Consider the following 13,984-nt stretch of genomic DNA (forward strand, 5'->3'; position numbering starts at 1 on the left):
AAGAAACTGACGTAAATTCCAGAGTGCTAACATTGTAAATTTAGGAAAAGCAATGATATCAAAAGCAAATTTCCTCTGATGCTCACCAAGATTCTGTCCCAGCATGACTACTAAGCTCTCTTGCCCCCCGATAGGTAAACGCAGGGGAACAGTTGAAGGAAAATAGAAAAAATTATAAGAAACCCCTAGTTTTCAACTACCCTGTGTAGAGTAGTGGATCTGGCCTGAGGCAAGAGGCTTCATGAGAAGTCCGTGGAAGGCAGAAGAGGGAAATGCAGTCATTTAGCTCTGGTTCTTCTCTGCCACTGCCTTGGGACAACGTCCGCTCCACACCTACAGTGAACAGAGTTCTGGTCCAGACGTCCCAAGGGCAGCACAGAAGCCACAACTACCTTGGGGTGGGTGAGGGAAAAACAGATGGGGACTAAATCATCTGGAGCCGTTGCTTCCTTCCCTTTCCCTCTCCAAATCCCTGGAGCTAATCTAAGGAGGCCTCCTTTCAATGCTGTGTCTCCCTGAGAGGCAAAGGGCAGAGATCAAACCTTTGGAGCTGTTTTCAGAGACGGAGAATAAAAACGGTTATTTTGTGACTGAAGCCTTTATCCTAAGAATCTCTTCCCCCATAAGCATCATCCCTAGGGAAAATGAGCTTATGTACCAGAAAATATTTCAAGAGCACTAACAATTAAAAACAACAACAGAAGCATAGCTATTAAAATAGAAAGACCAATCACTTACAAGTAGCCTGAGTATCGTAATAAAAACAAAAAGAAAGGTTTTAGAACATGAAAAAAAAAAACAAGAAAACAGGTACTAAGTAAAAATAAAAATGTCTAGGTATAAATATTTTTAGATACTCAGGATAGATTAGCATTAAATTGACAGCCATTATCTAGATTGGATAGATAACAAACAGACTTAAAAAAATCAACTAAATAATTCATCCAGAAATCCCATTCTCAAGAAGAGAGTCCTAGAAAATTAGTTACTAAAGACTCATTAATAATTCAATTCTACCTGCTGAACGGTTCAGAGTTATAAAAATATACACCTTGCTCAAATTGTCTTACCTGGAAGAGGTTTAGGAGGAGGCAACTTTGGATTACTACTTGGAGTATGAACACTGCATATCTTAATAAATCCAGCCATTAACATGATCAGGGCAATTCCCATAAGTAACACTGCCCACCAATTAGCCTAGAAATAAAAAGATTTTTCTACTGAAAAAAACTATAAAATACTTTAGAATATTTCATACTATATAAAATATAGAATAGAATATATGACATTTTAATTTTTAAGGAACATTTGTTGGTTGGGAGTTGTATAGCTATCACATATAAACACATACATATTAATTTCTTTAAATATAAAAAAAAGTATAAAGGAGAAAACAAAAATCACCCATAATTTCACTTCCTAGAGGAAACCACTCAATCTTATTTCCTTTCAGTCTCTTTTCTATATATAACTGTCATATACACAGATAAACAAACATGCAAAACTGGGGTCATCCTGCATATAGTTTATATTGTATTTTCCCACATTATTAGATATTTTTTGGTTTGAATATTTCCTTTTTTTTTTTTGCCTGTTACTCTTATATACTATGTTTTGTTTGCTTTTTTCACTCTCCCATGACTTAGAAGGTATATTACTTGCTTTAAATTCTACTACTGGATAGATTTTAAAAATACACTTTAACCTATATATTTTTCTCATCAAAGCTGAAATTGAAATGCTATCTTCTTTGAGGCCTTTTTTCCTGTTACACTATTTCATTTGAAATTTGAGACCCAGACTACTGTTATAAAATTATTTTTATATACATCTTAGTTTTCATTATATTTTATATATATACATATATCATAATATCTATTACATATATACTCATTTATTTAAATGTTAACGGTCTTTTTTAATATGAAAAGTAGAAGGATATACACATTTTAGAAGCAGGCAAAATTTATGCAGTCTAAGAATGAACTAAAAATTTCACTTCCAACTTAAACCATATTAAACAAATCAATTAGCCAAACAAAAAACTTCCAAAAATTATTGGTATAATCTTATTTACACATACATTACTGTTTCCATTCTTAATAAATTCTAATTCTATTTTACAATTCAAAATATTCAAATTTTGTTTTAAGATAGCATTTACTAACAAATATCATACAAAATAGTTACAACTTTAAAACTATGAACCTTCACATTGTCTTAACACCGATTGTTATAATACATACACAGTTATTGCTAATTATTGCCAATAAAACTCCCATTTAAGAGTTTCTATGATCTGAGGTCTTATAACAAACAGCCTACTACTTCTATACTGTTTTCTTTTTCCAGTAGCAACAACGTAATTAAAGTAATAAAAACTAAAACAAAAATGCATATTGTGGCAAAATACCTCAAGTCACTTTTTCCATGTGTACATAAAGCCTTTCCTACACACATTTTTAAATTTAATTTTGAAAGAATCTCAAATTTATAGAAAAGTTGTACATATAGTACAAAGAAGTTTTTAAAATCTAGAACCATCTGAGAGTAAGTGGCTAGCATGATGCTATTACACTAGAACACTTTAGCATATAGTTCCTACAACATAAGGTTGTTTTCCTAGATAACCACAACACAATCATCAAAATCAGAGAATTAGCACCAACACATTACTCTCATTTAATCCTCAGACCCCATTCAAGTTTTGCCATTTGTCTCAATACCATCCAATTCAGAATTATGTGTTGCATTTAGCTGCCGTGTTTCTTTAGCCTCCTGCAACCTGAAAAAGTTCCACAGTCTTTCCTTGGCTTATATAACTTTGACACTTTTTAAGATTACAGGCCAGTTATTATGTATTGGAATGTCCTTCAATTTGGGTTTCTCGGATTTTTCTTTATGCTTAGATTCAGGTTATACATCTTTGGCAAGACTATCACAAAAGTGATGCTGTGTTGTTCTCATTGCACCCTATAGGTGACTCATGACTTTGATCTTCTTACCGATGACTTTTAGCTTGATCACTTGATTAAGGTGTTATCCGCCAAACTTTACTATAAAGATATTCTTCTCTTTTGTAGTCAATGAGTATTTTGTAGAGACATAATTTGAAATTATATAACTATCTTGTTCTTCACCAAACTTTTAACTCCCTCATGGTTTCCTATTTTACTCAATGGATTATAATCTGTTACTATCATTATTGTGTCTTTTGGACACATCCTTACCATTCTTTGAGCACTTTACTTTCTGCCACAAGAAAGCTCTAGGTTCATCTTGTTCTTTCCCTGTCCCAGCCCTGGAATCAGCCATTTCTCCAAAGAGCCTTGGTTCCTTTTAGAACTGCCCCTCCTATGCAGGCACCCTCCTCACCCTGCTTGGGCTCTAACAACCCATACTGGTCTTCTCCATTCCATAGCCTGCCCACTCTAGTCAGGCTCCAACACCCTGCTCTGTGCCACTATAGCTCCGCTAACAGCTTTAGGAATGAACTATTCAAGAAGGGACAGGGCAAGGTGTAATGCAATTCAGCCTTACTGCTGAAAGATTTGATTCGTCAAGAGAAGTTACAAATCTGATTTTTTATGTGAAATCTATTTTAAATGCTGGCAACTCAAAATTTCTGAAAACAATAGGAAGACCATACAAGACAAGTTTACAGAGCTGAAACTGGCTTGGAAACCACAAGTTTACAATCTATTTTTCAGAAGCCACTTATATCCTACTGGGATTGCCAGATAGTTGTCTACAATTTTCTTTTGGTTTCTATAGAAAATAATTTTCAGAGCACTGCTCTTCCTGTGAGGTTTTAGGATAATATTCTCTTTCCCTTGCTATATAAATTTTCAATAGTCTCCTGTTGTTTTTTTCTGTTTTATTCATCCTCAAATAATAGATCCGCTATGTATCAAAAGGCAGGGTATAGGCCTGTCCTCAGTCTGTCAACTCAAGTGCTGGTTTATTTCTTTTTTTGTTTCTGCCTACTGTCACATGAAGAATTATATGCACAGCTTCTGTCCTGTTCCTAGCATCCAGAGGCCTTTTAAATATGGCACTTAATAAAGTAGGACCTTCTTCTACCTCCACCATCTGGATTTCCAACACTCTGACCTAGTAAAACACATGAAGAACCAAAATCACCAGTCTGTACTGCTGTTAAGTGTGCTTCTTGCTCTATACCAGTAGTTCTCAACCTTTGCTGCACATTAGAATCACCTGGAATGCTTTTAAAACTCAGACACCCAGACCAAACTCAGACACAAATGGGGTGGAGGTGGGATCCTGACATCAGTAATTTTATTAAAGCTGCCCAGATGATTCCATTATGCAGCCAAGACTGAGAACTACTGGTCCCTACCAGGGGTCAGCAAACTTTTTCTATAAAGGGCCAAACAATAAATATCTTAGGCTTTTCAGGCCATATGGTCTCTGTCACAACTACTCATTTCTGCCGTGGTAGTGTAAAAAAGCAGCCATAGATAACATGCAAACAAATGAGTGTGGCTGTATTCCAGAAAAACATTATTTACAAAAACAAGGAGCAGACCAGATTTGACCCATGGGCCATAGTTTGTGAATCCTGTTCTATACCCACACATAGCACGTTAATTTGGGAAACTATACCTAAATGGATACCATTCAACACTAGCTCTTCAGTTCTCTCTCTATGCTACTACGTGTCTGAGAGTTTTGGGGGAAGCTGAGAGTATCTGACTGACTGTAGAGAGTCCTATGACTGAGAAGAGCTGCTCAAATAATCAGCACTCACGTGATAAAGGAATGGTTCCCACTCTGAGTAGATCTAAGAATTATCTGGTATATTTATTAAAACATAGATTCTCAGACCACAACTCTATAAATTCTAATTCAGTTGTTCTAGAAGAAGGCCTAAGCCACTGCATTTTTTTGTGTGTGTGTGAAGAAGATCAGCCCTGAGCTAACATCCATGCCAATTCTCCTCTTTTTTGCTGAGGGAGACTGGCCCTGAGCTAACATCTATTGCCAATCTTCCTGCTTTTTTCCCTCTTTCTCCCCAAAGCCCCAGTAGATAGTTGTATGTCAGAGTTGCACATCCTTCTAGTTGCTCTATGTGGGACGCCGCCTCAGCATGGCCCAACAAGCAGTGCGTCGGTGCGCGCCCGGGATCCGAACCCTGGCCGCCAGTAGCGGAGCACACGCACTTAACCGCTAAGCCATGGGGCCAGCCCCCTTAACCCACTGCATTTTAAACAAGCACACCAGTGATTAGGATGCAGATTAGTGTTTCTTACTTAATGTAGACATGCCCGCATTATGGTACAGGACCATTATGAGCCATGCAGAAAGTTTAGCATCCCTGGCCCTTATCCATCAAATGCCAGTAGAGCCCCTCAGTTCCTCTGACAACTACTGTACATTTCCAAATACCCTCTGGGGAGGCAGTAGCACCTCCAATGTGATCCAATCCACAAGCACAAAAGGTCAAGGGTCTTCCTGCTACTTTCAGGCTGATGGACTAGTTCTGTTACAGGAGATGCACTTCAATTCCTAATGTTCGTTATATTCTCTAATACATTTCCTTCCTTCCAGTCTTCCCTCCTCAAAACCATCTTCCCCATGGTCATCAATGTTATAACCACCTAAAATATGGAACCGACTGTGTCACTCCTCTATGTAAAACCCTTCTTCAAAAGCTTCCCACTTGGGGCTGGCCCCATGGCTTAGCGTTAAGTGCGCGTGCTCCGCTACTGGGGGCCCGGGTTCGGATCCCAGGCGCGCACCAACGTACCACTTTTCTAGCCATGCTAAGGCAGCATCCCACATACAGCAACTAGCAGGATGTGCAACTATGACATACAACTATCTACTGGGGCTTTAGGGAGAAAAAGAGAAAAAAAGGAGGAGGATTGGCAAGAGATGTTAGTTCAGGGCCGATCTTCCTCACAAGGAAAAAAAAAAAGCTTCCCACCAAAGATCTCCCAGGTAGATCATTAAGCATGAGAGAGAAAAAAAAAAACTTGAGCACACAATGAAGTGCAGCAAAGTAAATACATGATTACACTTATTTTTTAAAAAACATATATTCTTGTAAAGGTAGAGACAATTTCTGAAAAATACACAAGCAACTCATCTTGAGAAGACTGCGCTCCAGAGTAAAAAGAAGACTTATTTGCCAATGTATTACTTTGTCAATTACAGAAAAAAAAAAAGGATAATCACACTTTTCAAAAGGAAAAAAGTAGGGGCCAGCCCCATGGCCGAGTGGTGATAAAGTTCCGTGTACTCCGCTCTAGCAGCTCAGGTTCTTGGGTTTGGATCCTGGGCACAGACCTACACCACTTGTCAGCCAGAGGCTGTGGAGGCATCCCACATACAAAATAGAGGAAGACTGGTACAGATGTTAGCTCAGGGCTAATCTTCCTCACCAAAAAAATAAAGGAAAAAAGTACAAAAAAATTTTTATTTAAAAAAATTCATATTTCAGGTGCTCCCTCTGCATAAAACATCCATCTGCACCCTATACTTCTACTGTTACTTGAGAACTTAGCTTTGGCATTACCTCCTTAAAGAGGCCTTCCTCAAATAGGTTCCCCTATTTTCTATGAAAACACCATGCAGAACTGAAAATATGTTTCTATGTGCTTATCTTCTCTATTCCAAACTGAACTATGAGCTCCCTGAATTCATATCCTTACAAACTCAATACCTTGCCTACAAAAACGTTCCTGTTGGACTACTTATTATAGATGAGTCATTATTCCAAATACTATTAACTTTTTCAAACACTTCTAACAGCTCATTTATTACTTCTAGATTGCTCATAAATACAAATAATGTGACAAGGCTCTTACAACAGAGACAGGACATAAAAAACCGTGGTTTTGATACCTCTAATACTAGTATTTCAGTGCCTATACATCTCTTAAATAGAGATGCAAGTAGTAGGGCAGTAAGAGAAGCAGATTGGAGAGAGAAAGGCTGGATTTAATAATGGTTAAAACTTTGTAGAAAACAAAAGTCAAAAGGACCTAGTCCCAGTTCAGATCAATAGACATTTACTAAAATGCGGACCCGGGTCCTTGAGAACTTCAAATTCCTTCTAGCAGTGTTCCTGGCCTTCCTCCAAATTTTTCCAGGTAACTACATATCTCAAAAGCCCAACGCCTGAGATATTTTAGTGATAATAATAGCAGTTTTTCAGAGTTTAGTGTCTGGGAAAACAGAATATCGCAGTGGATAGAAGATAGCAAGAAAAACTAAACAAAACAATGGTATATTTGAGAGTGTTAGTAAATATGGCCACCTTTGGTAGAGGGGATGTTTTTAATACTCTCTTTAAAAGAGAATTAGAGGGGCCGGGGCCGTGGCTTAGCGGTTAAGTGCGTGCGCTCCGATGCTGGCGGCCCGGGTTCGGATCCCGGGCGCGCACCGATGCACTGCTTCTCTGGCCATGCTGAGGCCGCATCCCACATACAGCAACTAGAAGGAAGTGCAGCTATGACATACAACTATCTACTGGGGCTTTGGGGGAAAAAATAAATTTAAAAAATCAAAAAAAAAAAAGAATTAGAGAGTGGGTTAAATGCTAAATCACATATTTTCTCTTTTCTATATACTATAAAATCAAGGGGAAGAATACCAACCAGGCTAATAAATGCAAAATATGTGTTTCATCTCAAAAGATCACAATTTGTCCACTTGTTAGAGTCTGAAAGAAAGGAGAGCTATCATTCATTCAATAAACATTTAATGAGCGTAAATTATGCGCCAACCTCTTGTCTTTCATAGATACAAGAGTGTTAAGTGAAACCTAAGAGACAAAGAGAAGACATCCAAAAGTTTAAAAAACAGCCCGGAAATTAACAAGCACCAAATCAAGTCTGAGAAAATAATTCTACGTAAGAAACAGACAGATGTTGTTTAATACAGTCATTTATATGGCCAAAAGAACACAAAGCAGAAAAGAGGAGGAAACATAAAAGGTCAAAATTTACCAGTCTAATTTATATGTACTAATTACAATAGTTTTTTATTTAATAATCTAAATGAACAAAAAGGACCTATAGGATAACAAAATGATAAAACAGGTATCACCCAAAAAAACTGTGAGGGGCCGGCCCCGTGGCTTAGCGGTTAGGTGCACGCGCTCCGCTGCTGGCGGCCCGGGTTCAGATCCCGGGCGTGCACCCACGCACCGCTTCTCCGGCCATGCTGAGGCCGCGTCCCACATACAGCAACTAGAGGGATGTGCAGCTATGACATACAATTATCTACTGGGGCTTTGGGGGGAAAATAAATAAATAAATAAAATTATTAAAAAAAAAAAAAACTGTGAGGAAGAAGGGGCAAGACATGCACTCAAGTCTCTTCAGACTATCTGTAAGATAATCTTTACCTTTTCTAAAGATCTCCAGAAAAAGTCAACCACGTAATCCTTTCAGTGACTGTTCCAGCATTTAACAACTCTCACTCTTGGCAAATGCACTTTAGACTTCCTGTGGGTCACAAGACCATGTGGGGCCCACAGTTCCTCCTCATGATACTGACGATGCCCTCCTACTGGGGCAGAAACCTTTCTTTTTATCCTTCAGAATATACTACAGTCCGGATTTTGACTAAATATTCTTCTGTCTTTCAACACTGCATGCGCCACCCCTCACACCAATCTGCTAAGCAGAAAGCAACTGGCTACTAATCTTTTAGTTACTTTAAGCTCAGCCTGGGCAAGCAGGATAAAACAACACTGAGGGAAACCTGAAAATATGACAGCTTCAAAGTTGTTATGCACAATTTTTCTTCTTTTCCATATAAACTGTGCCATTTAAGAAATCTGCTCCATTCATCTAGCAAATAAATACTGAATCCTTACAAAATGCTAAGCCCTGTGACAATATTCCATCTTTGTTGTTAAAGTTTCATAAGTGCTATCTATATGGCCTGTTCTACTATGGCAATGAAGGACACTGGAGGTCCACAACCACCTTCCATTTTCAATATATCAGGATGACAGAGTAAAAATTTCTGTTACAAGTCTTTTAAAAAGGAAATCATTACATTGCAGACACTAATAAAAATGGTTCCCAAATTTTAGCATGCACTATCACCTACTGACTCAGTGGGTCCAGAGTAGGGCCTAATAATTTGCATTTCTATCAAGTTCCCAGGTGATGCTGATGCTGCTGGTCTGGAGACTACGCTTTGAGATCCATTGCTCTAGATCAGGGGTTGGCAAACATTTCCTATAAAAGGCCAAATAAACATTTTAGGCTTTGTGGGGCCGTACAGTCCCTGCTGCAACTACTTAAAGTGCAAACGCAGCCATAGACAATATGTAACCAAATGGGTGTGGCCATGTTACAATAAATCATTATTTATGGACACTGAAATCTGAATCTCATATATCTTTCAAAAGAATATTATTTGGATAATACCTTTTGATTTTTTTCAACTACTTAAAAATGTGAAACCATTCTTTGATTGTGAGCCATACAAAAATAGGCAGTGAGCTGGATTTGGCTCGTGAGCCATAGTTTGCCAACCCTTGTTCTAGATGAATAATTGGTTCGCAATTATTTCTCATCAGAAATAGCTGGGGATAATTAAAAAAAAAAAAAAAGAAAAAAGGGCCGGTCCCGTGGCTTAGCAGTTAAGTGCGCGCGCTCCACTGCTGGCGGCCCGGGTTCGGATCCGGGCGTGCACCAACACACCGCTTCTCCGGCCATGCTGAGGCCGCGTCCCACATATAGCAACGTGTGCAGCTATGACATACAACTATCTACTGGGGCTTTGGGAGGGAAATAATTAAAAAAAAAAAAAAAAAAGAAAGAAAGAAATAGCTGGGGGAACTTTTAAATGACCCAGATACTTAAGCCCCATCCTAAAAGATTAGGAATTAATTAGTCTAAACCCTAAAGTGATTCTCATGTACAAGCACGAATGAAAACTACTGCTCTTAATCAATGTTCCCCTAAGTGACTTCTAAGAATGTTTAGGGTTTAATAAGCCTTACATGAATAAAGGTTTCCAGGGTCAGGTATGTTTCGAAAATGAAGTTAAAAAGATTTTTTATTGCAGGACTTCTCACAATATTCTCACAAATCTCCAAGAGGAGACTATATTATGAAATGTTTTCTAGATTCACTTGACCACCAAACCCATGATCTAGTGTTCTATGAAGCACTTGGGAAACACTGCTCTAAATCTTTCATAAAGAATTCCAGATACTTGGGGCCGGCCCTGTGGCGTAGCGGTTAAGTGTGCGTACTCCACTGCTGGCGGCCGGAGTTTGGATCCCAGGCACACACTGATGCACTGCTTGTCAGACCATGCTGTGGCAGTGTCCCATATAAAGCGGAGGAAGATGGGCACGGATGTTAGCCCAGGGCCAGTCTTCCTCAGCAAAAAAAGAGGACGACTGGCATGGATGTTAGCTCAGGGCTGATCATCTTCACACACGCACACACAAAAAAAAGAATTCCAGATACTCAATACTGAGGTTCATAAAATTACAGCAAAATATGAGAGCAGAAATTAATTAAAAAATGAGAAATAGTTAATTCTTGTCAAAATAATAATAAAAAGACAAACTCCTGATAAATCTGAAGAAATTTAAAAAGCCACAAATAATAGGCAATTATTTTAAAAGGGAGGGGGAAATACAATGATAGATTCGAAAAAAATCAAGGTCAAAGATGGTTTTCTACAACGGTAAACCTAACACAAAACATGTAGAAAATCTGAACATATCAATAACTGTGGAAGAAACTGAAAAAGAATTATCAATGCCCTCCACTCCCATTTAAAGAAAAGGAGATAATGATAAAGAGTCTCAACAGATTTACTGGTGAACGCTCTCAAACTTTTCAAGAACTAGATGACTCCTTGATAAATCCAAAGCATGTTTATCATTATCTCCTGGCCAGACACACAGTAGGCACTTAGCAAATATAGAATGTATTTTTGAAAAATACATTCAAAACATTGTCGTCAAAAACAACTTCTCAGGAAAGAAAGTAACTTTTTATCATATCATTTCTATGGTACCATAGAAGCAGCAGGCAGTAACTCACACTTTGAAGGATTCAACGGTTAAGGTTCTTCCTACTCTACCCTACATTAGGAGAAGGAGGCCACAGTATAGTACAGAAAGGAGACAAAGCCACCAGGCACCACTGGAGAGAAAAGTCAGTGAAACCAACCCCTCACCCCTTTCGTAGCTTCTTACACCAGAGCATCCTAATAACTTATATTACTAACTAGAAGGACACTTTCCTGACATGATGAAAGACAAAAGCAAGAGCTATTAATGTAACAAAATAAACTCTGCTAGAAAGTGAACTCTGCAGGTAACACAAATGAGACAACTTATAAGGAATTGGATGTCTGTTATCTTATTGTTCGACTCGGTTAATGCCCACAAACACAGCAACAGCTTGGTGGTACTCTTCAAGGATTATGAACCTTGCTATTCAAAAAAGTGGCATGTGAATATCAATGATGGTATAAAATAAAAGCATTCTACATTCACTTAGGGCAAACTTGTATAAAAACCTAAAATTGCCTGATTAATCAGTTCCAGAGTACAGGAAAAGACTTCATATTGCTAATTCTTTTTAAGAAGCACTTCACTAACTCCTCAAATCTAAAATATGAAAAAGATTTTAAAGATACTTTAAATAAAAAGATCGTTTCTATTAAATATTTTTAAAATAGGAATGAGCTTTTGAAATTCTAAATAAAATGAGTCAAAATTAGAAATAATGGAGAAAAGTAAAAATATTATTTTTAGAAGATATGATTTACTATCTAGAAAACTTAAAATATCTGGCACAACATATACTTGGTAGATCCCCATTATCAGATTTCTTTTTGAACACATGGTCCTCTACAGTAGACAAGTATACCAGAGTTCAACTTATTCCTTTTTTTTTTTTTTTTTTGTGAGGAAGACTGGCTCTGAGCTAACATCCACTGTCAATCCTCCTCTTTTTGCTGAGGAAGATGAGCTCTGAGCTAACATCTGTACCCATCTTACTCCATTTTATATACAGGACGCTGCCACAGCATGGCTTGATGAGCGGTGCGTATGTCCACGCCTGACATCCTAACCTGTGAACCCTGGGCTGCTGAAGTGGACCACCCGAACTTAACCACTATGCCCCCGGGCCGGCCCCTCAACTTACTCTTATTAGAGATAATCAGAAAAAAGAACTGGAACTGAGTTGAAAACAGGGGAAAAAAAGGGCCAAGAAAGGTCAGCTACTCAAAGTCAAAGAATTGACAAATGCCAGAAGGATGAATCCTTGCGTAATTCCCAAGCCTGTACTCTGTCCATTTCACCATAGTGCCAGAAGGCACCTTTGGCTTAACAGATATTTATTGAACAACTATTATGCACTCTGCACAGGAGTATAAAAATGGGTAACATACCATGTTTTAAGGAGAGCTAAGCTAAATCAATTGCCCAATTATTTGGTTTAAAATCTAGGTCTCCTAAATTCAATTTCAACAATCCTCCAACTACATAGTTATTACATATCTAAAAATCACATATTCTAACATACAAAGTATTATTCTTCCTACGTATAGTAAGCACCATTTTAATGCTGGAGATAATTCCAAAATTTTTATTGTAGAATGTTATTACAAGAGTACCAAAAAGGGCTGACAACCACACAGACAACCTTTTTTTGTGCTCTTAATAAGGCATCCTCAGTCCTAAACACACACAAAAAATGTAAGAAATAATTTGGGAAGTGGGGAGCGGAGGAGCTGAGCTCTAAGACAATTTCCAAAGCAAACTCGTTCAGTTCAGGTATAGCACATTCTCAAATACGTCACTTGCAAGCTTCCTACTGATTTTTTAATGTAGTCACTTAGAAACATGAATATTTAAGTGACTTGAGATAGTCATTCTCAGCAATCTTTCAAGAAAATTTCAAGTAATTCAACATCTGTACAACTTGGAGAAATGTGGACTTAAAAATAATATAGTTCAGTGGATTTATGTTGGATGAACATACATAATCATTAACAAACCAACAAAAAGCTCTGTATCTGATCTCAGCGTGTTCAACATTTTCTACCATGGACAAGTTGAAGACCCAGAAATTACACTGAAACATCAGAAAAAACCTTAAGAAAATCACCAATTTCTCTTTCATCTCTCCTGTTCAGCAAAGTAGAACCTGCAGCTGACTGTTACACTGAGACAAGGGAGAGTATAAAAAGCAAGCAGGGCTTTCCAAACAACTTGAGGAAAAAGTCTCATGAAAACGCTGTAATCACATGGATCAAAGGAGGAAGCAACCCTCGCAGAACATGAACCAGGGAGCAGAGTAAAACAGAATGACTCCCATCACCTACTAACCAATCTATACACGATACACATGTGGAGATTCCAATCACTTCAGAAGAAAATAATCCCCAGGGATATTTGAACTTTAAAAATCATTCTTCAGATAAGGTAACTCCAGTAGGAACAGAAAAGAAGTGATTTTCTCATAACATTGGTGACCGCTGGCCAAGCAAAATTATGATCAAACCATTTTAAGATAAGGTTTCTTTATAAATAAGAACTATACTTACCACAATCCATTCAGCAATGTTTTCATAGAGCTCTGGACTAAAAATTGCTTTTTTAAGCCTAGCTAGAGGACCATCAGCATCTACTAATCTGCACCGCATGAAAACATCACAGTAGCCTCTAAAATCATTGCAAGGAGATCCAGGTTGCAGGGTGATAGTTCGACCACCGAAATGCTTGCTCCACTGCACAGACCCTGTACTGGCACAAGTTGATGGATCCACTGGAAAATAAGTGCCAAATATAAGTTGAAGATCAGATTTCCTATCGGGCTAGTTGGGGAGAGAGGAAGGGAAAGGAAGAAACTGCCTAAAACCATTACCATGACATTTTATATAGATTTTCATTAGTTAGGCTGGATAACACCATTGGTAATTCACCTTAAATGTTACAATATAAACAAACAACCAGCAACTC

At 38.0% G+C, this 13,984-nt stretch overlaps 1 protein-coding gene across 1 annotated transcript in view; it reads right to left on the reverse strand.

Moving 5' to 3' along the window:
• The window catches only part of ADAM10 (ADAM metallopeptidase domain 10), a 129,602-nt gene that overhangs the window by 10,228 nt on the left and 105,390 nt on the right, over positions 1 to 13,984 (reverse strand). Inside the window, exons 14-15 of the mRNA XM_058541692.1 lie at positions 13,570 to 13,790; positions 1,071 to 1,197 (exon numbers count right to left, since the gene is read on the reverse strand). Of these exons, the coding sequence (XP_058397675.1) occupies positions 1,071 to 1,197; positions 13,570 to 13,790 (348 nt within the window). The remainder of the gene's footprint in view (positions 1 to 1,070; positions 1,198 to 13,569; positions 13,791 to 13,984) is intronic.

The sequence above is a fragment of the Diceros bicornis genome, chromosome 5 (assembly GCF_020826845.1).
Source record: "Diceros bicornis minor isolate mBicDic1 chromosome 5, mDicBic1.mat.cur, whole genome shotgun sequence".
Classification (NCBI taxonomy): Eukaryota; Metazoa; Chordata; class Mammalia; order Perissodactyla; family Rhinocerotidae; genus Diceros; species Diceros bicornis.